At 59.4% G+C, this 24,290-nt stretch overlaps 1 protein-coding gene across 2 annotated transcripts; it reads left to right on the top strand.

Annotated features, from left to right (window-relative positions):
• Positions 1-7,497: 7,497 nt before the first annotated feature.
• Positions 7,498-16,410, top strand: MYL10 (myosin light chain 10). 2 transcript variants are annotated; one of them, XM_027125478.1, is made up of 7 exons: positions 7,498-7,532; positions 8,026-8,118; positions 8,657-8,732; positions 9,652-9,756; positions 13,352-13,430; positions 15,812-15,860; positions 16,136-16,410. In XM_027125478.1, the coding sequence occupies exons 2-7, from the start codon at positions 8,083-8,085 to the stop codon at positions 16,232-16,234; spliced, it is 444 nt and encodes a 147-aa protein (XP_026981279.1). In that variant the 5' UTR covers positions 7,498-7,532; positions 8,026-8,082; the 3' UTR covers positions 16,235-16,410. The 2 variants fall into 2 exon arrangements, with proteins under 2 accessions (XP_026981279.1, XP_026981280.1); XM_027125479.1 differs by lacking the exons at positions 7,498-7,532; positions 8,026-8,118 and adding an exon at positions 8,338-8,465.
• The last annotated feature ends 7,880 nt before the right edge of the window (positions 16,411-24,290 follow it).

Below are 24,290 nucleotides of genomic sequence, written 5' to 3'. Positions count from 1 at the left end.
CCCCTGCAAAGCGCAGTCCTAGGTTCAAGTCTAAGTTTTCTATTGTTTGTGTAGGTCAACAGAAGGTAGCGCTGTCACCTCCCTGTACTGAGGACCTAGACCTCTATTAATGCAACCCAAGAATACCTGCACATGTCTGAGCTGAGCTGTGAGCTACAATCCCTAGGTTGCTCCTGTGCTACTATACATCCCTGCAACTCCTCAGCACAAGGTGTTGCTAGGTCTGACCTGCCTTGTGGCTACTGAGGCTGGGAAGACAAGTCACTGTCACCCTCTGCAGTGATGCTGCAGTGAGAGCCCCCACTTCTACCCGTGGACCCCTGGATCCTCCTGGCTGTGACCTGGTCGCCAAACCGTCCTGTCAAACTCTGTAGCCGCTTAACTCTGAGGAAGGCAAGGTGAGCATGTGAGAAGGGTCTCCCCTGGGGGGCCGGGGGGTGGTCAAGCCCGGCGTCAGGAGGTCTGGCTTCTGATACCTGCTTTTCACCATCCCCCACCTCCTCATCACATCCCCAGTCATGAGATAAGAGACTGGACAAAGGGGTCGGTCCCCTCCCTCTCCCAAGGAGGCCCACCAAAGGAGGCAGGGCCCTAACACCAGGGAGGTGCAAGCTTCCTGAGGACCACTTTCCCCACTCAGGATCCAGACCAGTAAATCCGGCATTGGTCGCGGAACATCCAACACGTGCTGCTGCCACAGTAGTCCCTGTGCTCATGGTAGAGGCATCCGCCCCCTCCCAAGTGACCGGGGGCCAGACGCAGGCCACCACTCTGCAGTTAATGTTTCGAGCAGAACCCAGACTTAGAGCCGATTTACCCTTTGCTCCTTCTTATCCCAAAGGAAATTGCCTTTCACATACATCAACTTTCTAATTAGCAGATGGGATGGCCCGAGATCTAAAGGATAATGAGGGGGAGGTCTGTCTTTTCCCAAACTCCCTGCTGTCCCCTCCTCCCCAGGCCCGCCCCTGTCTGGAGCCTTCCTCTAACTTGGAGCCACTTAGAAAAGACAAGGAAGCCTTTAAAGCTAAGAAGAATGTCTCCCAGGATGCCTCCTGCCTGTTTCATAGCAGCGGCAGGAGGGCTGGCCAGTGCGCTCGATCTGCAGAAGCATGGGAGAGGCGCCCCGTTCAAGGGGCCTGTGGCCACAGCATCCTGCTATAAAAATAGCTGCGGGTTTGAAGGCTGCAGGAGGAGAAAGGACGGGATTCCTCTGCTCAGTGGGCCAAGAGTGACCCTAGACCAAGAGAAGAGGGAGCCCCAAGCCCGGTCTGGGAACTCTTTGCTGGGTCCTGCTTGGGGCCTCGAGGTCACCTCTCGATGGTCGGGAGGCCACTTCTGAACAGCCCTGCCCCCTCTGCTCCCGTCTCCCGCTGGGCCCCGGCCCCTCCCACTTGACCTTTCATATCTGAGCAACTCCATAGGTGCCCCAGGACACCCACACCTTATCTGCTCTCCTCCCAGAGCAGTGACCTCTCCCACTGCGTCTTCCTCATCCTTCAAGGCCCAGTTCATTGGGTCCCAGCCCATAATGTCCCCTCTGAACGGGTGGGTGTTGGCACTTTTTGTCTGGTCCCCTCACTCTCAGAGCCACACCTGTTTTGTTCAGCGCTGTGCCCAGCACCCAATAAATAATTGATGAGTGAATGAAGAAACTCAGCGTACATTGTCTGACTGGGTTACTACAATGACCCAAGCCCAGGAATTGTCAAGGATGAGTTCTTAGTCCCCCAGAACACCCAGTGGAGGGCCACAGTAGAAAATCAATGAGCATTTGCCAATTTGAGTTGCCTTTGCTCGGGAAGTGGTGAGCTCCCCATCACAGGTGGTATGCAAGCAACATCCACTTGATGGGGAGGCTGCAAAAGACACTCAGCAGCTAGCAGGGCTGGACTCAGAGGACTGCTGGTTCCCTCCATGCTCCCATAGGCCAGGTGAGTAGAAGCCTCTAGGTGGGGCAATGGTGGTGAGGGAAAAGCAGGTGGTCCTTGCTCTGCGGAGTAGAGGTTGGAGATAGACTGTGACTCCAGTGGGGGAGGGGAGGGGGCAAAGGCTTGGAGGAAGGAAAATGAAGGAAGGATTTGGAAAGCACTGGAGGTCAAGGTGGTGGCTGGCGGGGGCGGTGGGGGCAGTATCCCAGGGCAGTGGGCCTGGGAGGGCAGGGGACAGCCTGCTGATGACAAAGAGTTAGTGGTGAGAGGTTAGGGGTAAAGTCACCTGCCCCAGCTTGCTCTCATGTGGTCTGGGTGACAGCTGTCACCCTGCAGGGGGGTGGCCTTGTCCTAAGGCAATTGGTCTCTTTCAAGTTCCCATCCTGGCTTGGTCACCCCTGAGACCTCGGGTTGCCCTCTGGAAAGTGGGGTGCCCTTCACAAGCGTCTAAGTCCTCTGACTCCCTGGGGCCCACCTGAAATTCCAGTTCCGAGACTAATTGCTCCTGGAGGCACCTGGCTGGGAGCACAAACCCCTCGGGGGTCTCTCTGACCCCAACAGCTGGCCGTCACCCAGTGGTCAGCCGAGCTGAACGATGTGACCTGGTGATGGCAACAGACTTGCCGTGGCCCCATCAGGCAGATGGGGGACTGCGGTGGTAAGTTTCATCAAGAATTCCATCCAGGGACTTCCCTGGTGGCACAGTGGTTAAGAATCAGCCTGCCAATGCAGGGGACAGGGGTTCGAGCCCTGGTCCGGGAAGATCCCACATACCGTGGAGCAGCTAAGCCCGTGCGCCACAACTACTGAGTCTGCGCGCCTAGAGCTCGCGCACCACAACTACTGAGCCCACGCGCCTAGAGCTCGTGCTCCGCAGTAAGAGGAGCCACCGCAATGAGATGCCCGCGCACCGCAACGAAGAGTAGCCCCCGCTCGCTGCAACTAGAGAAAGCTCGCGCGCAGCAACGAAGACCCAACGCAGCCAAAAATAAAAAAATTTATTAAAAAAAGAAAAAGAATTCCATCCACGTGGGGGCTCTGCCCTCCAAACCGGGTCAGTGACTCCTTCCCAGGGCGCTGGGCTGCCTGATGGCTGCTTCCAAGCAGCCAGCTCACTGGCACCATTTCTCAGATGGGGAAGACTGAGGGTCTGTGTGTTGCTGAGAGAGTCCCACCGCGAGGGTGGAACTCAAAGCGTCTTTCTCTCAGGACCGCTGCATGCTCCCCACATCTCCCCCTACTCCCCCCACCCCAGGGACAAGTGTTTCCCGACCATCTCTCCTTGGGGGTTTCCACGGTCTCCACCAGGTTTCTGACTAGCTCTTCCTGCTTTCATAATATGAAGGAAGAGGCGGCCAGGGAAGGAAACCACGGGGACTCATTTACTCAGCACTGCGAGCTCTGTGTGACTCACTCCGAGTTTCATTGCGATTCCCTCTTGCAGTTCCCTCCTCCTGGCAGGCTGGGCGGCCCTCGGAGTGCTCAGGACTGTCCTGGGCCCTCAGGAACCCCTGCATTGTCCTGAGCAGTGATCCCCAGAAGCAGGAGCTCAGGGGCATCCAGGCCTCGCATATGGACACCTCCGGCCAGCAGGAAGCAGGGGTAGTAGCCCCGGATAGCATCATCTCTCCCCTCTCAGCAAGCCCAGAGCCAGGAGGCCCCAGGGCCAGGCTCATGGACCAGGCCAGGAAAGGCTGCTGCCACAGCTGGCATAGACAGTGGCCACCTGCCCCTCCACTCAGGCCCAGAAAGGGGCAGGTGTCTGCCGTGCTCGCACAGTTCATCTCCCACCGTGGGTGGAGATGGAGCTGCGACTGGAATCCTGGCTCCTGTGCCCAGAGCCAGTTTCCCTTCACCCTGACCTGCTGAACACCTGTAGCCCGTGTGGTTGGTCCCTGCCAGCGGGCAGCATGGCAGGGCCTGGCCCCAGCTCAGGGCGGCAGATTCCATCACAGTTCTCGGGGAGGTCAGAGGGGCTGGTAAGAGTCAGCTGGTCCAGGATGGCTCGGGGAGGGGAGCATCGCAATGGGCACAACCTTCTGGAACCACTAGAAAGGAGCCCTCATCCTGGCACCACTACTTATCAGCCTGGGTGAGTCACTTAACCCGTGTGTGCCCCAGTCTCCTGACCTGGAAAATGGGGTAAAGGAGTCAATGTGAAGACACAAGTTTTAGGATATAGCCTGACTTGCTGCGTTTCATTAATGTTAGCTACTCTTACTGTTTTCATCGTCATCACATTCCCTCCCCCAAGACAGGGGATCAGCCGTACCGGGGCCTGGAGGCCTAAGGCCAGCTCCGGGGACAGTTAAGCCGTCCTGTGCCTGGGGCCGGGTGGGACCACAGCCTGAGCCCAGCACTGCCGGCCCTGGCAGCCCATCAGGCGTGGTGGTCCCAGGTGGGGGCCGACTTGGCTGGATAGACTGGGCAGCTGGGCTGCTTTGGGGCCCCTGCCAGGGGCAGGTGCAGGCTCGGCTTGTCACATGAACTAGAGACTTCTTGGGCCGGCCCAGGCCTGGTGGGGACGGGCTACGTCCCACTATGTGTGTGGCCAGAGCGGATGGGCATGTGATTTCTCAGTTCTCCTTCATCAGAGTCACTTCCATTTTTCTTGTCTCTTTGCTCTCTCAACTCCCTGGACTATTTTCAAGGCCCTGGGGGGGCCCAGGCTGGGGTGGGTAATGGTGGCAGTAGTCCTATTGGTTGAGGGGTCCCTGCAGGCCAGGCTGATGCAGAAACGCTCTCCATGGGCTGACCAAGAAGCGTCACGAGCTCCCCGCTTTTCACATGAGAGGCCCGAGCCTTCTGCAGGATGGTGCTCCCCGCTTTTCACACGAGAGGCCCGAGCCTTCTGCAGGATGGCGCTCCCCACTTTTCACATGAGAGCCCGAGCCTTCTGCAGGATGGTGTCCCACCGAGAGTCACACGGCTCGAGGGCTCGGGCCACGGTGCCGCCCTGAGTCTCCCCAGTTGGTGTGGGTGGCCCTGCCTTGGGAGCTCTCCTGAACTTGCGTGGCCCAAGGCCAAGTCTCCCTAGCTGGCCCCAGGCCTCAGCTTCTCGTGTGCCCTCAGCCAGGAGCCCCTTCCTGGGCCTCGGTCCCTTGGCCGCAGAGATCCTGTTGGCCCTGCACTGGTGGAGATCGTTGTGGTTTGGACAGTCTCTGGATTCCACAACTCCACCCACTCTCAATGGCCCCTGACAGGTGTCTGGCAGGGAGGCCCCCTTCCTGTCCTTTGTCACCTTCCAAACTGTCGTCCGGACATGGAGCACTATTTAAAGAGCTGTCGCTGCGCTCTCGCAGCCCTGCTGCAGCGCGAGGGAGCCATCCAGACCATGGTAGGCTGGTGCTGCCCCGCCTCCTGACCTTGACCTCATCCTGTGACCTTGACTGCATTTGTGATTCTGAACTTGACCTCATTGCCTGAACTCACCCTGACCTTGACCTTGACCTGATGTTGTGCCTGTCCTGACCTTTTCTTCACCCTTGATGTCATCCCTGCACCCGGCCAGTCCATCCTTGTGGGTCCTGATTTGGGTCTGTGCCTTCCTGGACTCGGTGGGGGCTGCTGAGGTGAAAGCTGGGGCGGGGGGCGAGGAAGAGGAGGGTGGAGGGGGACAGGGTGGGCCAGGCTTGGAGGTTTCAGGGAAAAGTGGGGCTCTGATCTCACTAAGAGAATATGCTTCCTATGGGGGTCGGGGTCACTATTCCAGGACAGCCTGGGTCCTACGGAGCCTGGCATGGGGACTGCTGGCCTTGCTACGGGGTCCTTCAGGCCATGTGGGGCCTGCCCTGCCACCTTCCCCTTGCCCCTGTGCTCCAGCCCCTTGGGTCTCCCTGTAGGCTCTCAGTGGTGCCGTTCTTTCATGCCCCTGTCTCACTCACCCTCATCGGTCCCTCCTGGCCTGAGAACTCTGTCAAGCCTCAGCTCAGAAGCCACCTCCTCCAGGAGGTCCGCCCTGAGTACCCCAGCGGTACAGAGGCTCCTCTGTGTTCTCAGCATCTTCCCCCCCCCCATCACCCTCTGGTGATCGTCTGTCTCCCAGCTGGACTGTGAGCTCCTTGGGGACAAGGACCAGGCCTGATTCAGCTCTAGGTCCCTGGGATTGGGCACAGGGCCTGGCTGGAGGTCAGCAGGTACCTAATACGTGTCCGGATGCTTTGAGGGAGACGTCATCTCGCTTTTATAAATGAGGCTCAGGGCAGAAAGCTGGTTTTCCTAACATCACAGAGGCTGTGAGTAGCAAAGGCGGGATTAGAACTCAGGTCTGGGTGACCCCTTCTGCCCTGAGATGTTCCCTTCAGCGGATTTTTATTTTTTAGAGGCACATTATAAAAGGGAATTTCCAAGACAGCTGGGCTGGAAAGGGTCCTGGCTGGGAGATCAGAAGCCCGGTCAGGGCCCTGGGCCTCAGGTTTGCCTGTGCAGTGGGAGAAAACAGCCCCTTCCTTCCTTGCAAGGTTCTAGAACAGGGTCTGCCACACAGTAGGGTGACGTTTCCCCCAGATGGACTTGAAAGCCTGGGATGCCGTGGCCAAGGGCAGGTCTGAGGAGAGAAAGGGCAGCATATCCCACAGACGGAAGTGACTGCTTTTTATTAAGGAAATGTATATGTAATTATGTGAGATGAATTCCACAGGGAGGTTCTTTTCTTTATGACGTCTGAAGGGATTTATAAATATTACAGGGGTTTCACAGCATCATAACGTCCTGGCCGCCCCGCCAGCCCCCTTTCAAAGGATTAGTGGAGACAAAGGACCCAGTAAAAGCTAATTATAAGTCAGCCGGGCACTGGGGCTCCTGAAGTGAGCCCAGGAACCCAGGGGAGTTGGGGGCAAGTGCGGGGATGGGGACATTGGGCGAGCGGACAGGAGTGAGCCAGGAGGAGGGGAGACCACAGAGGCGCTGGGGGCGGGCGCGGGGGCTCCAGGGAAGCCCGGGCCCTGGGGTGGGGTGGACGGGGATGGGCACAGAGGGTGGAAGGGGCTGAGACGGAGGCCGGAGCTGGGTGTGGGGACGCCCACATCTGTGGAGGGTCCCCTTCCACCTCCTTCTCTGTGAAGTCCCGCCTGTCCTTTCCCCCCCATCACAAGCCAAGTCTGGGGCTCCTTGCACATGGGGACCTCAGTGACGGCTGCTGAGAGAAAGGTCCCTTGGAGGGGTTTGGGAACAGAGAGCTTTCAGCAAATGCCCAGTAGTGGACGACTCTCAGGCACCATGACATCTGGAAAGAAACACACGGAGGCAGGAAGTCTGGCCAGAGACCCTCCACGTGGGTGGTCACCTGCTCTGCCTGCTGCCCTGAGATATGCCCTGAGCTCTGGGCCGCTATTTCCAAACCAGTCCAGATCGGAGCCAGGCCCTGGGTGGGGGAGGGGAGCCCAGCGGTGGGACAGACGCAGGGAGATATGGCAGGACAGTGTGCTACGTGCTACGGGGTGTGGAAGCCCAAGACTGGTGGGGAGGGACAGAGGGGGTGGGGGAGCTCTAAGTTGGCCTTGGGAGGGGTTAGTCAGGGAAGGCTTCTCAGAGGAGGAGGCGGGGGAATTAAGCTTGAAGGATGAGGATTCATCCCGATGGAAGGCAGGGAATGTGTCCCAGGTAGTGGGAATGGGAGGAGCAAATGTTGGGAGAGAAGGAAGCTCAAAGCAAGTGGGGGGGACCCAGGTTGCCGGGGGAGGATGCTCTGGGAGAGGGAGCAGACCTCGCAGGGCTAAGGGGTCTGGGTGTTACCCTGAACACCGGGGAGGGTGGCAGGAGAGGAGGGGCCCCCACATGGTGGCTGGTGCTAGAAAAGACGCCCCTCTCTGCTCCGCGTCCTGGGCACTGACCTCCTGCATTCTGGAGTCAGGGGCCTGTCGGGGAAGCCGCAGGTAGCCCCGCAGGGTAGCCGTTCTGTTGGCTTCTCGCCGGGAAGAAGCAGCGGGGAAACGCCCTGCTTCTCTGCCAGCCTTCTTGAGGAGCCTGATCTGTCTGCTGGGGTCCGTGGGGGTGGGCAGTGTCCTTCAGGAGATGAGCCCTGAGGGTTGAGTGGGGCGAATGGGGGACCTTCCCGGGAAGGGGCTTCTGTAAGGCGTCCCCTGGACCCTCACAGGCACCCAGGAGAGCCCGGAAAAGAGCAGAAGGCGGAGCCAGCTCCAACGTCTTCTCCATGTTCGATCAGTCGCAGATCCAGGAGTTTAAAGAGGTTGGTCAGCCGCCCCCAGGGCCGGTGGGAGGGTTACAGGAATGCACGGAAAGCCCTTAGGGAGCCGGCAAGGCGTGGGCTCGGCCCTCAGCCGCTGGGGGGTGATGACATCACTATCTAGAGGCTGCCATGCTATAGCTTAGCCTCTGGAGAGGTGACGAGCTGTCCTTGGGCAGCCTCTACCCCGCCTCTCCCTGAGCCTTTGCTTGCCGTGTGACCTAGGGCAAGCCCTTCCTCTCTCCGAGCCTCAGTTTCACGCTCCGTAAAATGGGGCTGCTGGGAGCATGATATGAGGGGCGGGCGTGAAGCCCCAGCACGTGCTGGCACACAGCAGGAGCCCAGGGCAGGTTGACCATCACTCTCATGCTGGTGACATGCTGAGCTGGGTGACCGGGTGGCCAGAGGGCCTGTATTGAGGTTGCCCAGGCAACAGTGGTCGGGAGGACAGCCCCTTGCAGGGAGGGGGGATCTCTCTGGGGAGGGGGCCTGGGCTTGGGCAGGTGGGCGGGTGGCTGCTCAGTGCCCGTGTCTCTGCCAGGCTTTCACCATCATGGACCAGAACCGGGATGGCTTCATCGACAAGGAGGACCTGAGGGACACCTTTGCTGCCCTGGGTGGGTGCCCAGCAGCCGGAGGCTTGGGGGTGGGGGGCAATCCGAGCCCTGGCCATCCAGAAAGGGTCGGCAGCTGGGGGCAGGCCAGGGCGGTTGGCGCAGGGGATGTGAGGGGCTGGTGTTCTCTGGGGGTGCCGAGGAGGGGCGGCCACTGCCTGGCAGGTCAGGGGAGATCCCGGGTGTTAGAGGAGGACTGGCCAGGGGAGGGAGGGGGGCAGCAGAGCAGGGGGAGACACAGGTGGTGGGGAAGAGGGGCAGTAGTGGCCCGTGCAAAGGCTGGGAGGGGGAGGGGGAGGGGGAGGGGTCAGCAGAGCAGGGGGAGACGCAGTGGGTGGGGACGAGGCTGGAGATATCCAGGGGTGGGACTCGGGTTACCGGGCGGTCTTCAGCTGCCAGCGAGGCTTTTGCCTTTTCTGAGGGCCCAGGGATGGGCCTGAAGCCTGGATGGGGGCACTGGGGCTGGGGGACAGGGGCGTAACCAACTCACTTCCGGACTGAGCCTTAAGCCCCCAGAGATCTGCTAGTCCCCTGGGACCGTGAGGAACCCGGGTCCCCGTCCCCTCCCGGGGCACCTGAGCCCTGAGGCCCAGGCCTTCCACCCCTGTGTACCTCAGCTGCAGCTTCTTTGGGTCTCAGTTTCCTCATCTGTAACATGGGGATAACCACCAACTTGCTCTCCTTTCCAGGGAGGCTGAGGTGGTGGCAGGCGGGTGGTGAGGCTGGGGGCAGCCCCGTGATGACCACGGCTGGATGTGTCCCCATCCCGAGGTCCCCCAGCAGGGGGGCAGGGCCTTAGGGCTGAGTGGGGGGCAGGTGAGACGGTAGGGCTGGGGGATCCTGCAGGATGCTCTGCTCTCTGGGGCTGCCTGCAGGCAGGGTCCCCTCTGACCCTCCTTGTACTCCTGGGTGCCTCCCCTAGGCCGCATCAACGTAAAGAACGAGGAGCTGGAGGCCATGGTGAAGGAGGCCCCCGGGCCCATCAACTTCACCGTCTTCCTGACCATGTTTGGGGAGAAGCTGAAGGGTGAGTGAGGCCCCAGGGGGCCCTGGGGAGGGGATGGGCGAGTGGGTGTGGGTAGGCAGGGCCCTGCGTGCTGACGTACCCCGCACCGATGCACGATGCAGCCCCAGACACCAGCCCCCGGGGCACACACACAAGACCGTGCCTCGATTTCCACCTCCATATCACAGAGTGGGGTGAATGTGATGACCCCCAGTTTGCAGGGCTGTGAGGCGCCCAGCGGGACAGTTTGCGAGAAAGCCCTTCGCCCACCGTCAGGATGGCGCCCCAGCCCCAGCCCCACCTTCCTAGCCCTGGGCTCATCTTGGCTGTTCTGCCTTACCGCCCACTGCTGACAGGAGAAGGTGGTATGGGGGAGGGGCGTTCTGGAAGCTTCTGTGGCCAACCCCAGTACAGGATGGGCTTCTCCTCCAGGGAAAGGATCAGGGGCCTCATTCGTGAGTGAGGAGACCCAGGCTCAGATGGGTCACCACACCTGCTCCAGGTGTCCCAGCATCGAAGTGGCAGGGATGGAACTGTAACCCCGACTCTGGCTCTAACCACTGCACTCCCCTGAGATGCAGCATCAGGCCGGGCTGGGGTTCTGTGGTCAGAAGGAAGGGCCAGCCTGGGCTGCGGCTGCCCTTGCGGGGTGGGGCTCATCGTCATCCCAGGCTCAGGCAGCCCCTGCCTGATACCCTCCCCTGGCGCTTCGGCTACAACTGGGCTTAAGACCTGGTCTCACACTGACCCCCAGGGTGACCTTGGGCAAGGCTTATCGGCTCTTTGCACCTCCGTTTTTCTGTCTGTAAAATGGGGGTTGTGTTAGTTTCCCAAGGCTGCTGTAACAGATGACCACGAACTTGACGGCTCAAAAAACCAGCAATGGGGCTTCCCCGGTGGCGCAGTGGTTGAGAGTCCGCCTGCCGATGCAGGGCACGCGGGTTCGTGCCCCGGTCCGGGAAGATCCCACATGCCGCGGAGCGGCTGGGCCCGTGAGCCATGGCCACTGAGCCTGCGCGTCTGGAGCCTGTGCTCTGCAACGGGAGAGGCCACGACAGTGAGAGGCCCGCGCACCGCAAAAAAAAAAAAACAAAACAAAAAAACCCCAGCAATGTATTCTCTCAGTTCTGGAATCCAGAAATCTGAAATCTGGCGGGTCGGGCTCCCTGCGAGGTTCCAGGGCAGAAGCCGTTCTTGACCTTTTCTAGCTTCTGGTGGCTGCTTCCCTCCCATCTCTGCCTCTGTGGTCATACTGCCCCCTCCTCTTCTGTCTCCCTCTGCCTCACTTTTGTAAGGACACTTGTTATTGGATTCAGGGCCCACCCGGATAAGCCAGGGTGATCAGTCCATCTCAAGAGCCTTTCCTTACATCTACAGAGGCCCTTTTGCCAAGTGACGTTTCCAGGTCCTGGGGATGAGGACCTGGGTATATCTTTTGGGGGCCACCACTAAACCCACGACGGCCTGGTGTTGTCCAGCTGACAGAACAGTGCCCTCAGGCCCCCCTCTGGGAAGCTGTTAAGGGTTATTCCTGGGACCATGGCCACCTCCTTGAAGAGCGCAGAAGTCCAGGGGGCAGGGCAGGGGCACACTCACAGGCAAAGACATGCGTGACTCCAGCCATGGCTTTAAAGCAAGTCCTGGAGCTCGTGTCCGTCTGCAGCTGAGCTAAGAGCTCCGACCCAGGGCTGCAGCTTTTTCTCATTTTCGCAGGGGCTCCGGGGCTGGAGCTCCAGCTGAGCCTGTCATGCGAACGTGGCGGAGCCTGGGGTGGGAACAGGAGCCGGGGGGCTGGGCAGGCACCACCTCGTCCTTCTAACTGGGACAAGGACACTGTCATGAGGTTCCCAACAGCAGTGAGGGGAAGCAGTCTCTCTGCTGCCCATTTGATGAGGTTTGCAGTCTGCAGAGCAGAGGAGAGAAGGGAGGAGCGGGTGTGGTGAATGTCCAGCCATAGGGCCTGAACCCAGGGCAGCTGGTCCACACACAGCCGGTCCTGAGGAAAGCAGGCTGGAGCCAGGCTGCCCCGGCACAGAGGTCTCTCCGGAGACCCTGGGAGGCAGAGACTGCACAGCAGCTCCCCAAGCATAATCCTGTGGCCAACCCTTCTCCTCCTGCAAGGCCAGGCTGTGACAGGCCCTGGATGGAGCCTCTGGCCTGGGCACACTGGCTCCCTGCCACCCTACCTAGAGGAAGCCCACGGCTCTGCCTCTAGGAGCTCCCAGGCTGGCAAGGTCAGCACTGAGCCCGGCCCAGTCACTCAGGGCCAGTCTCAGAAATGTGGAGTCACTCAGACATCATCCTGTCCTGGATTATCCTGATGTGGGGACACAGCTGGCCCTGACCCAGCCTGATGGGGGAGACACAGATGACGCTGACCCAGTCTGATGTGGGGGACACAGCTGGCCCTGACCCAGTCTGATGTGGGGGACACAGCTGGCCCTGACCCGGTCTGAGTAACAGGAGCACAGCATGGCAGAACAAGAAGGGGGCTCTGGAGGTTCAAGGAGTTGGCTTCAAACCCTTCCTCCCCTTATATCTGGAGACCTCAGGCAAGTAACAGAGCCTCTCTGAGGCTGAGTTTCCTCTTTGACAAACTGGCGCATCAGGACCTACCACAAGGGGTGTGCTGGAGTCCCATGGGGTAAAGTGCCGAAGCTGCAGGATGACTTGCCACAGAGCGCTCAGATGTGTCTGTGGCCATAATAATGTTGGTCAAGACCTTGCCCATTAATGACCCTTTATCTTAACTGATCCTGGGAGGCGGGCAGCAAACCCCGCCCTTGTCTCCATTTCACCAATGACACAGCTGAGCCTTAAGAAGGAAGGGGACATCCCGTGGTTCCATAGTGAGAAGGGAGGTCAGTGTGACGGGGAGAAGAGCACCAGGTAAGGGTCACCAGGCCACCTGCTGTCGTTCACACAGTCCCTGAGACCTTGGGTGAGACCCTTCCTCTCTCTGGGCTTCAGTTTCCCCATCTGTACCACCAGGGGGCTGGGTATTTAATCCCATTGTGTTAGTAGAACCATTTCTTCTAATGACATCTTTCCCCAAAGCCCACACCATAAAAGTGATAAAACCAGAACTGCTCCGGATGCGCTCTGCCTCTCCTGTCCCCCCACCCTCACTCCCACAAACCTGTGGACCCACCTGCCCCGCCTCTGGCCTGGACAACCTCTCAGACTCCTCCAATGCCGCTGCCAGAGCCCCCACCTCCAGCCCCCAAGTAAAAGCTGTTCTCCTCCATCCATCGTCGAATCACATAGCATCAGTTGTGAGAACTTGGACGAGTCACTTAACCTCTCTGAGCCTCAGTTTCTTCATCTGTAAAATGGGACCAATGGGCAGGAGGGTTAAGCACATAGTAAATGCCTGGTAGGCCTTTCCAGGTGCATCTGTGCAGGCTGATTGTTGCTATATGCAGAGCCCTTGGCTATTATACTGTTCCTTGTTTCTCTGAAACATCCCTTCTCTGGCCTCACTGTGGACTAGAAGCTGGGGAGGAAGCTCCCTGAGCCCTTGGCCTCTGTAGGGGCCATGGGACCTGCCCCAGCCCCAGCCGCTGCCTGGCCTCTTCATCCTGATGCTCCCCCTGCCTGTGTGTGCTGCTTCTAGGTACGGACCCGGAGGAGACCATTCTCCACGCCTTCAATGTGTTCGACACTGAAGGGAAAGGTTTCGTCAAGGCTGATTTGTAAGTCTCCTCGGTCTTCTGTTTTGGTTTTTCTCTCCCCAAAGCCTCAGGTGATAGATGGACTGAGGTCAGGTCAGGGTGGGTCGCAGCCCAGTCTCCTGTCCTGCCTGGAACTCAGGCATCTCAGGCAGCTTCCAGCCAGGAGCCAGGAGGCCGCTGCCCTGCCCAGTTCAGCCATTACTAGATGTCCCTTCCCCTCTCTGGGCCTCAGTGTCCCCATCTGTGTGGATGTGTATGGGGAACATGGGGTCCCCAGGCGAGGGCTTCCCAGTAGCGAGGGAGGAACGGGTGGGGGTAGAGGTGGGCCCTGAAGGATGACTAAGGCTCCCCCTGGCTGGAGCACACAGAGGAAGGCAGGGCCTGTGTGGGCCCTGGACCTTGGGTCTGCCCTGGGGGCATGGGAGAGCCTAAGCAGCAGTTAGGCAGGGGCAACATGGAGGCCAGCCTGGAGGAGGAGAAGAGAGGGTTGCAGCGGCCACAAGGGTCTTGGCCATCGGGATGGAGGCGAGTGGATGGGTGAGTGAAATACAAGAGGCCAGCACCAATGGGATCCAGGGTGTTGGGAAGAGGACCAGGTAAGGGTCACCAGGCCACCTGCTGTCATTCACACAGTCCCTGAGACCTTGGGTGAGACCCTTCCTCTCTCTGGGCTTCAGTTTCCCCATCTGTACCACCAGGGTACAGGGGGGTATTTAGTAGATGTTAGCCAGGGCCCAAGTGGATGTGGGGATGGAGGCATAGCCATGGGAAGGAACCAGCTCAGCTGGGGCCGCAGAGAGAGTGCGGTGGCCGTGGGCAGCTGTCCGGCCTCCACTGGGCTGGCATCACTGAAGGAGGGAGCGCTAATGCCTGCTGTGTCTGGGAGCCTCAGCCCAGGGAGAGCACAGGGCAGACAGCCAAGACTTGCGGGCCGGGGCGGGCCGGGCAGAGGCAGCCGGTCCAGGGGCTGAGACACTGAGTGTTCTGAGCCAACCCCTGAGCTGTCCCTTCAGGGCCTCCAAGGCCTCCCTGGGCCTGTGGGTGACCCTGGGCAGGCAAGATTTCTTCCTTAGTCACAGGCTTCGCGAGCAATTACTGTGATGCTTGAGGCCTCGGCTGGAGGCTAATTTTGCTTTCTATTCAACGTTAGCATAGCACGTGATGGAGGTGGGGTGGGAGAGGGCAGGGGGGCAGGGAGGAAGTGGCGAGGGTCTATCTTGTCTCTCAGACATTCTTACAGCCCCTCACCCCCCAGAGTTCTGAGCCACACTCTCCTCAGGGGTCGGGGAGGGGTTCCTGAGGTTCCCGAGGGTTTCTTCAGGCCGCAGCCCTCTCCTTCAGCCCTCCCTCAGAGTCCGGGTTCCCACCCCCATCTTGGAGACCTAGGGGGGCACTGGGGGAACCCCTGGGGTGACCCGAACCCACCCCTCTACTGCCACCTACCTTCCCTCCCACTAGAGCAAAGTCAGGGCTGGGAGGAACCCTTTGGAGACCCAGTTTGGGAACCGCGGGCGCCATCCCCAGGCTATGGGATCTGAGAGACACGGCTGCCTGCCAGGCCGGCCACAGAGGAGGCTCTGGTTGAAAGAGAGTCTGTGAAAAATCCCCAGCGTGGAGAGTTGGAAACTGTGACTGTCCTGTAGTAACATAAATAATGGAAAATGTGCGTCGGTCTGGAGCAGGGCGGCGGCTGCCGGCGCCACAGGGCACACGGGTGCTCAGGGCCCTGTTCAGCCCTCTGGTCCCACCCCTGCCCTCTGCACCCCCTGAGAGCTCCCGGGGGCACCAGTCCCTCCGCCACAGCCTCAAATGCCCCACCTCTGGCCATCCCTCCAGGCCCCGGGCAGCTCTGGCCGCTGTGGGCAGCTGCTCCTTTGGACCACGCAGGGGGACAGTTTCCCTCTCTGTAAAAGGGGGATAATAGTACTCACTTCCCAGGGCTGCGAGGAGCAAAGGAGGCCTGGGCAGGCGCAGGAGGACGCGGACCTGGGTAGCCTTCCTGCCCCCGGCTGAGTGCAAGCACCTTGCATGCTCCGAAGCACCTTACAGATGTCCACAAAACTCATAAGCTGAAGAGGCGGTGCGTCTAGAGCCAGGGCAAAGAGGCTCCCCTCCGTGACCTAGAGGCTGATTATTAGTGCACGATGGGACATCAGAGTGGCCCCCACAGTCATATCGGGGTCCCAAGGCCATGTCATTGGGTCCCCACCTGATGTGAAGAGGGGAGTCCACGTTACAATGGAGGCTGAGAGATGAAGTGGCCGCCCGAGGCCACACAGCCATCTGGGGGCTGTAGGGCCAGCCCTGGTTGGGGTCCTCCTGGGCCATCAGCCCCAGGGTCCGCGTGTCCACATCCAGAGCGGCCCTTACCCTGAATGTGACCCTTTCTCTCCCTTGAACAGCATCAAAGAGAAGCTCATGACGCAGGCAGACCGCTTCAGTGAGGACGAGGTGAGCGCCGGCTTTTCAGGTCCTTGCTCAGCACTGACGAGCATCTTCCTGGGAAGCGCTTTCTTTAGTGATCTGCTGAGATGATGCCCCCTTGACTCCTAGGATGGGAACAAGGGTGGTGGGATCCTGGCCTGCTGGCCTGGCCTCTGTGGCCTCCGCCCTGATGCCTCCCTCTCCAAAGAGGGGAGCGACATTCTGCCTAATGCCCTTGGGTGACCCCCGGCTCTGGCCCCCCCTCGGCCCTGGTTGAGGCTGACTCCCAGCTCTTTCCCCAGATCAAGCAGATGTTTGCTGCCTTCCCGCCAGATGTGTGTGGCAATCTGGACTATAGGAACCTGTGTTACGTCATCACGCATGGCGAAGAGAAGGACTAAAAGGGGACCGCCGACGGCCCCCCCTCCACCCCATACACACACTCAGAGGCAGCAAACACGGGGCTGGGGGTGGGGGAGAGGGGCGGCCGTTGAGGAGCCCCTGCAGCCAGCGTGTGCGTGTAAGGAAAAGGCTCTCTGGCCTGTGGGTCAGGGGCAAAGTAAGAATAAATAATGTAACAAGGTCTGAGGTTTTGTGATTAATGCTCCGGTTGGGGAGAAAGCTAAACATTCCTATGTTGTTGGTTTTTCCAAAGTTTTTCACTTCCTGGCTTTGCTCAAATGTTCCTGATGAGCTGGTGTTTAGAACTAATTGATCCCCAGCTGGGGCACAGACACTGTCTTCATTTATGAAGCTTTTATTGAGCACCTAGTGCGTGCCAGCCCTGGTGCCAGGCCCAGCAACATGGACATGAGCCAGCCCTGTCCCCGGGCGGAAATATCATGCAGTGAGAGAGACAAGAACTGGGGTGGGGACACAGTGGGGAGGAGGTGGGAGAGGGCCAGGAGAGACCTGGCAGCTAGAAGCCAGACAGAGGCAAAGAAGGTGGGGGGGGGGGGGGGGGGGGGGTGGATTCAAAGGATGTTTATGGAAGAGGCAAAGATTTCTTGAACAGGGCACGCATAGCACCAACCATATGATAAAAGGGCAGAAACTGGACTTCAAATTGAAAACTTCCACTCAGCAAAAGATACCGCGAAGGGCGTGAAAAGGCAAGCCCAGGCTGGAGAAGATATTGGCAACAATAGATATTGACAAAGATCTTAAATCCCAGATATACTTTTAAAAAAATCCTACACATCAGGACTTCCCTGGTGGTGCAGTGGTTAAGAATCCGCCTGCCAGTGCAGGGGACATGGGTTCGAGCCCTGGTCCGGGAAGATCCCACATGCCGCAGAGCAACTAAGCCCGTCTGCCTCAACTACTAAGCCTGCGCTCTAGAGCCCGCAAGCCACAACTACTGAGCCCGTGTGCCACAAGTACTGAAGCCCGCACGCCTAGAGCCCGTGGTCCGCAACAAGAGAAGCCACCACAATGAGAAGCCTGTGCACCACAACGAAGAGTAGCCCAGGCTCGCCACAACTCGAGAAAGCCTGCATGCAGCAACGAAGCAAAAATAAATAATAAATAAATTAAAAAAAAAAAGAAGGATGTAAGGTCCATGGAAGCAAGGGTTTAAAAAAAAAATCCTATACATCAATAAGGGAAAGATAACCAAAACAGAAAACAGAAACGAGGTAGGTGATGAGGTCAATGGCAGAGCTGGGAGCGGAACCCAGGCAGCATGGCTCTGAGCCTGTGCCCATAAGCTCTACCCCACACTGCTACACCCTGCACTGGGACATGGGGGCGGGGACTGAATCTGGGGTCACAGTGAGGAGGTCCCTTTCCTTGTCCCTTGCCCTCCTGCACTCCATGTTCCCTCTGGGGGAGATGGGGAGAGAGGCGTCCCCATCAGCCTGGGGCTCCCAGGCTCAGGACACAAGGGGCGAGATCCGCAGAGCAGGGCTGGGGCAGGCCCGAGGCAGAGGCAGAGGAATATTCCAAAAGATCCCTCCCTCCTCCCAGGCCTCGCTCTCTCTGCTCTCGAAGAGTTTAGCTTTCCTGGAAGTCAAGGACTCGGCTGCCGAGGAACTCGTCAGACCTGTTTGTGTCCCCAGGAGCCAGGCCAGAGTCAAGCTTTTGGAGGGAGTGGGAGCCGTGGCTACCTGCTCTCCCGTCCGGCAGCTCCGGGCTGCCCTGCTCCGTGACACCAGGCCTGCTGGGCCTGCATCGGCCCGGCTCCACGAGGACACGGGGTGGCCAGTGGGGAAGGCCGGAGGGGCTCCATGCAGCCCAGGAGGGGAGACTGGGAGCCCTTCCTTTGCTCATTCATTCCTCCGCCCTTCAGACAGCTGTCCCCTTACACCCACTCTGTTCCAGGGCCCGGACGCACTCAGTAGCGCCTATCGCACCCACCTGGGCTCTGGGTGGGGGACCCACAGGGACAGGAGGCACCAGTGGCCTAGGGCAAAGAAGTCGGGAGGGGAGTGGGGGGCCAGTCGGGAGGCTGTTGGTGGCTCTAAGGCCTCTGCTTCTCTTGGCGTTTTTCACAGCGTTGCTTGCTCGGGACCCCTCCCCCTCCAGCTGGGGCTCATTGGTGGTCTTGGCTGCCCCTGACCTGGGCCTACCACCAGCTTCCTTCAGTCTCCATGACTCTATGTCTAGTTCCCGAGGGACACCTGGGTTGGCACTCCACGACCCCTAGATGGGTTCCTCTGGGTCCTTCTCTGGTCCAGGCAGCTGGGGTGGTCCACAGAGCTGCCCCTTCCAGGGGTGGGGGCTGAGGCTCCCGAAAGCCAGAGAGATATTGACTCCTCCCTCCTGAGTCATCATATCTGGAATCACCTTTTTAAAGGTACGAGAACTACTTGTGGCCTCCCCCACCTGCCCACCTGCCCCTTTACCACCATCTTTATGGTGCTTCCCTGCACAGCCTCATTCAGTTCCTTGAGTGCCCTACATTCCCTCCTGCCACAGGGCCTTTGCATATGCCGCTCCTGTTGCCTAGGATGCTCTCTCATTGGATAAGTGCCCAATTACCCCTACTCAGCTTTCTGCTCTCAGCTCCACGTCACATGCCCTGTCCCTGGTGCCTGGAATAGGTCAAATCCCCTTCTGTGTACTTTCATGACACCAAGTACTTTTGCTGGGGAGATGTACATGACGTTGGCCTTCCCCAAAGAGCTGCAAGCCTGGGATCAGGTTGGATTTTGCCCATCACTCTACCCCTAGCAACCCTCACTGGACCTGGCACAAAACAGACTCTTGGGAAACATTTAACCAACTCCAGGCGGCCCAGAAAGCTGATCTTGAGGTGCATGAGGCCTCTGGAGGCGGCTTCCGTGGCCAGCACTGAGGTCTGGGCCTGCAGCCAGGCCAAAGCCACGCCCGAGGCTCCCTGGGACCTGCCTATCTGTCTGGGCCTTAGTCTCCGCATAGGCAGAATGGGATCCTGTGCTTCTCTGGGTCCCAGGGATTTCCAGCTCCTCGGCAGCAGCAAACCCTGAGGCCGTGGCCATCCCCAGAGGTGACCTGTCTCGTAAGCTGGCCGGGTTGGCTCTCCCGGAATGCTTGGTGGCTCCAGCGCGCCCTGGAGGGTGATGGGCAGGAAGCCCAGGCATGGCCATGGCAGGTCTCCGTGTCCCCAGGGAGTTGCGTGCAGGGATCCTGCCCTGCCCTGGTCCCGCCAGCTCCCCCAGCCAGCTGGGTCTTATTGAGGGTAATTAGCCCAGTGAGACGCCTGGCTCTGGGCCTTTCATTTTCCACTGTGATCCGTTAACTGGGGCCTTCGGACGGTGGCCCCCGTATAAATCACGAGGGGTCACTGTTAGGAGAAATGGCAAATTCCTTCCACCCGTGTGGCTGGCGAGATTGATTCTGAGAGCAGATTCCCTCCTGGCGCTCACTCAAGAATGGCCAAGTCCTTTGAAGGTCTTTCCAGGGTGGACCCCGGGGCTTAGAGCCGGCTGAGCGGGGAATCTCCCCGGGAAGCTCTGCTAACCGCGGGCGGGTGGGGCCCCACCAGGACCTCGTGGCTGCTGGAGGGACCCTGCCTGATGCGGCTCTACCATCACTCTGTCTCCGTGGCAACCCTGGGGGTGACTCTGCACCTCTTCACAGCCGGGAGTGGCAGGGGTGGGGGGCTGGGGGGAGCCAATGGCGTCCTCAGCCAGGAACGGGGGCGCTAGACCTCAGAGCAGTAATGAAACATCCCGGTGGAATTTCAGGCCTGGGGGTGGGGAAGGCAAGCGGTGAGGTTCCGAGGGGACGCCCCAGTAGCCATAGAGTCTGTTTGGTAGGAAAACTACTCCATTCCGTCTGTGAGCTGAGCCCTGGGCTGGGCCAAGCTTTCAGTCTGGCTGAGGGTTCATCTGGGCCTCCCGGGACCCCCAGGTATCTGTGTCTATTCACCTCTTCCTGTCTGTCTCACACATCCAGCCCTCAAGTCTCACTTGACAAAGGTGAAGGGAAGCTGAAGGCGGGGAGGCCAGGACCAGGGATGAGGGAGGTTGAGGAGTGTCCTGTGAGTCTGCGCATGCAGGGTGGGGAAAACCTATTTTCTTTAAACTTTATGTATTTATTTATTTTGGGCTGTGTTTGGTCTTCGTTGCTGTGCACGGGCTTTCTCTAGTTGCGGCGAGCAGGGGGCTACTCTTCGGTGCGGTGTGTGGGCTTCTCATTGCGGTGGCTTCTCTTGTTGCCGAGCACGGGCTCTAGGTGCGATGGCTTCAGTAGTTGTGGCACGCGGGCTCAATAGTTGTGGCTCGAGGGCTCTAGAGTGCAGGCTTAGTAGTTGTGGCACAAGGGCTTAGTTGCTTGGCGGTAATGTGGGATCTTCCCGGACCAGGGCTCGAACCCGTGTCCCCTGCATTGGCAGGCGGATTCTTAACCACTGCACCACCAGGGAAGTCTGGTAAAACCTATTTTCAAATCCCTGTCCTGGGGCAGAGCGTGGAGCTGGCTCAGGTGTCTCACAAGGCAGAGCCGGGCAGGTGTCTGGAGTACAGGGACCCAGCCTTTGGACCTCTCTGGCTTTCTGAGCCATCCTGGGGACAGGCTCCTCAGTAGGGAGTGAACTACCCGTGACTGGAGGTACGCAAGCCGGAGATGGTGAACATGCGGCAGGGATGGGGCTGGCTGGCTTTTAGAACCTGAATTGCTCCTCAGAGCAGAAAGATAGGGGTGCATAAAGCACCTAGCTCGTTGCCTGGTGCACAGTGGGGTATCCCTCTCCCCATACCCACGTGGCTTCACTGTGGTCCAACCAGAATCACAGAGCCCAGGGCAGGCTGAGCCAGAACTCTCGGTGAACAGATGAGGAAGCCGAGGCCCAGAGGGAGCTCCCCCTTCCCAGCTCCAGACCTACCACATTCCTTCCGTCTTTCCGTTCACACCCCTGAACATGGTCAGGATCACATTCCTGTCCAAGACCTGTTATTGGGGTGATGGGTTCTAATGCGTGTGTGTCAGTGGGACAGAGCTGGGGCATGTTAGCATGCAGTCTCTTGGGTGATGACGGGGGACTGTGAGATGTGATTTGGGGCCTGTAGTAGATCGTGGGGGACCTGGGGCTCCTTAGTGACCAGGAAGAGGGCATCCAGGAGATGGGCTGTGTCTTGCTGAGCAGGTCCCTCCGTCCCTGGGCCCCAGACTTCTCGGTACCACGAGGATGCTGGACTGGGCTGGGGAAGCCCATGGCGTGGGCCTGGCGACGGGGCCGGGAGGGACAGGCCGGCCTGGAGCCGCCCTAATCGGGGGCTTAGCTCCGACTTCAGAGCTGGCGGCTTCAGCTTCACTGGAATTGTCCAGCCATGGTGGGGGTGGAGAGGGGGTGCCTGGTTCCCATCACGCTCCAGAGGCCCCTTGGAGGGTGGAGTGGGTGGCAGGAGAACAGGGCTGAAGATCTCGATTGGAGCATCTGGGGTTGGAGAGCCTCAGCGCCTTATGGCTGTGTGACCTCAGGCCAATGGCTTAACCACTCTGGGCCCTCGTATTTCTCATCAGAGAAACAGGGCGAGTGGTACATCCCTCTGAAAGCAGCACCCGGTGTAGGGCCTGGCCCCGGGTGGCGTCCTCAGTCTGCAAGGCCTGGTGTGGGAGCTCTCACTCTGGCCGCGAGGGTGGCCCTTATGGCCACACAGCGCCATCTATTGACGGATGAGAAGTCTCGCCCGGCTCCGGCTTCCCCAAGGCCTTTCCGGGCCTGCATCTTCGAAGCGGCCATGGGTGCAAGGTTAAAAGTGCAATTTGAGGGCAGACAAGTTGGCATGTGAGTCCTGGCTGCCTCAGTTCAATTTCTGGCTGGAAGACAAGGCAAGCTCGTTTACCTCCAGATTCCTGTAAAAGGCAGCAGCAGCACTTAAGAGCACCCTCTGTGTACCAGGCGCTGTGCTTCACGTGCCTTCACACGTAGAACTCCTCAACAACCACGGGAAGTAGAGCCTACTACCATCCTCTTTTACAGGTGGGGAAACTGAGACCAGAGAGGGTAAGACACCGGCCCTAGGCTGCACAGTAAGTGGCAGAGCTGGGATTTGAACGCAGGCAGTCTAGGTCCTCATCCCCTACTTGTCACCACAGGCTAAGACACACAGCATAGCTGCCTTGCAAGGCTGCGGGTAAGAGTTACCCTTGGTGGTTGGGCTGAGACCCTTGGCTCAAGGGGTGTGTCGCAGTGACTCCAGCACAGGAGTTGCGGTTGCCCTGGGTTCTCGTCCTGGCTCCACTACTCACTCGCTAGCTGTGGGGCCTGCGTGAGCCGCCCAGCGCTGGTGCCTCAGTGTCCTCATCGATGGCTCAGCGCAAGGGTCAGAGGTGAGGCAAGGAAGGGACCCCAGCCCCTGGCAACCGTGAGCTCCTCATTGTTCTCAGGCACCGGGGACGTCCTTGCTCTGAGCAGGTGGGCCCGTGCTGGTCCACGTGTGCCCGGAGGTGGTTGGTCCACAAAGCCATCCTCATACTGCCACGGTCCTGCATCCCTGGGGCACCAGAAGGCTGACAACTGGGGAGGAGCTGGATGTTCAGACGGAAGGGAACTTCATCCTGGTTCCCGCATCCAGGAGAGAGGGCTGAGGCCACCTGAGCCCTGGGGCCGTGAGTGGAGGGGGAAGCAGCCGTGGAGGGACCTCATCTGTCGATCCCGCCTCACACCTTCCTCCAAGTTTGGTGGAAGTTTTCCTCTTCTTGTAGGCCTCTAGGGGTCCCCTGCATAGCCTAACCCTACCACCCACTTGGGAATCCGGGCTCTCCCAGGACAATGATGGGGGTGGGAGGAAATGCCTGCCGCCATCTGTTTGTGATCTGCTCTGAGACCCCTTGTTTTCCGGTCCGCAAAGGGGGTTACATTATAGCTCTAGCCACTTCCAGCTCGAAAGCTCCCACCTTTCCCTTCCTCCCACAGTGGGCCCATCAAGGTGTTGGATTAGCCAAGGACATGGTCCTAGGCCTCCAAACACCTCCACTGCGGAGCAAGCTTCCTGGCCACCACGGTGGGGGATGGAAGGGCCAAGGATGGGGCCACAAGGCTCAGGCTGCTAGGATGGCCGTCCCAGTCCAGCCCCCCTCTTTCCACATGGGCCTCCGTTGAGTGGAATGCCCCTTCCTGGAAATGCCCCCATCAGCTCTCTAATTACTGTTTTTTCTCCTTCCTGCCCCACCTCCAAGCGTACAGTGTTTGCGAGAGATAGGAGTCTGCTGTAGAAGCAGGAGGCCTGGGCCAGCTTGAGCAGCTCCAAATAAAATGGAAAGGGAAGTGGGGGCCCCAGAAACCTGCTGTCCAGTTTGGGAGACTTGGAGACGGGACCATAGATCAAGCTGGCCTAGAGGAGACCTGACCAGGGACCGTGGACACTCCCAGGGCCACCATCCAGAAAGGCCCTCCTGGATGGAGCCTGTCTCTATGCAACCTGCCAGTGAGGGGGTGAGCTCCCCGTCACCGAGTGCTGGGGGTTGGTCGGCCTGAGCCACCTGGTACTTAGCCCTTGACAGTCTCCACAACACTTGAACCCCCCGCTCTGAGGTTCAGGCCTGCCACCATCTGGGAGGTGGGCCAGGCGGGCAGGAGAGCCCATTTTACAGATGAGAAGGCTGAGGCCCAGAGAGGAAAAGCGACTTGCCTTTGGGCATGCAGGCAGGAAGTGGCAGAATAACCCCCAGAGGCGGAGGCTGAGGACTCGGGGCCCAGTGTTCTCCCCGTTGCCTGCCCTAGGGGTCTAGTCCCTGGCTCTGGGCTGTTTCCTGGGGGTGGGCACGGAGAACACGGGTGCTCAAAGAGTGCTCAGGGATGGGGCAGGTCATGGACCCCGAGGCAGACACCAGGGAAATGGTGAAGGTCTAGGACGAGGGGGCATTTTAGACGGCCCGGGGATGAAGCAAAGCGGTGGACTCTGAGAGGCAGGTGATGGGCAGTGCCTGAGGCTGGAGAGAAACTGACAGTCTTTGAACACCTGGGTGCCAGGCCCTGTGCCTGGGGCTTCAGGTGGTCGATCTCTCGGAAACCTCTCTTTAGCCCTGTGA

Source organism: Aethalodelphis obliquidens, unplaced genomic scaffold, assembly GCF_003676395.1.
Source record: "Aethalodelphis obliquidens isolate GAN/ISIS:26980383/991018 unplaced genomic scaffold, ASM367639v1 scaffold30, whole genome shotgun sequence".
Lineage (NCBI taxonomy): Eukaryota > Metazoa > Chordata > Mammalia > Artiodactyla > Delphinidae > Aethalodelphis > Aethalodelphis obliquidens.
The sequence above is the reverse complement of the archived record's forward strand: the minus strand, read 5'-3'. Positions and strand labels throughout refer to the sequence as shown.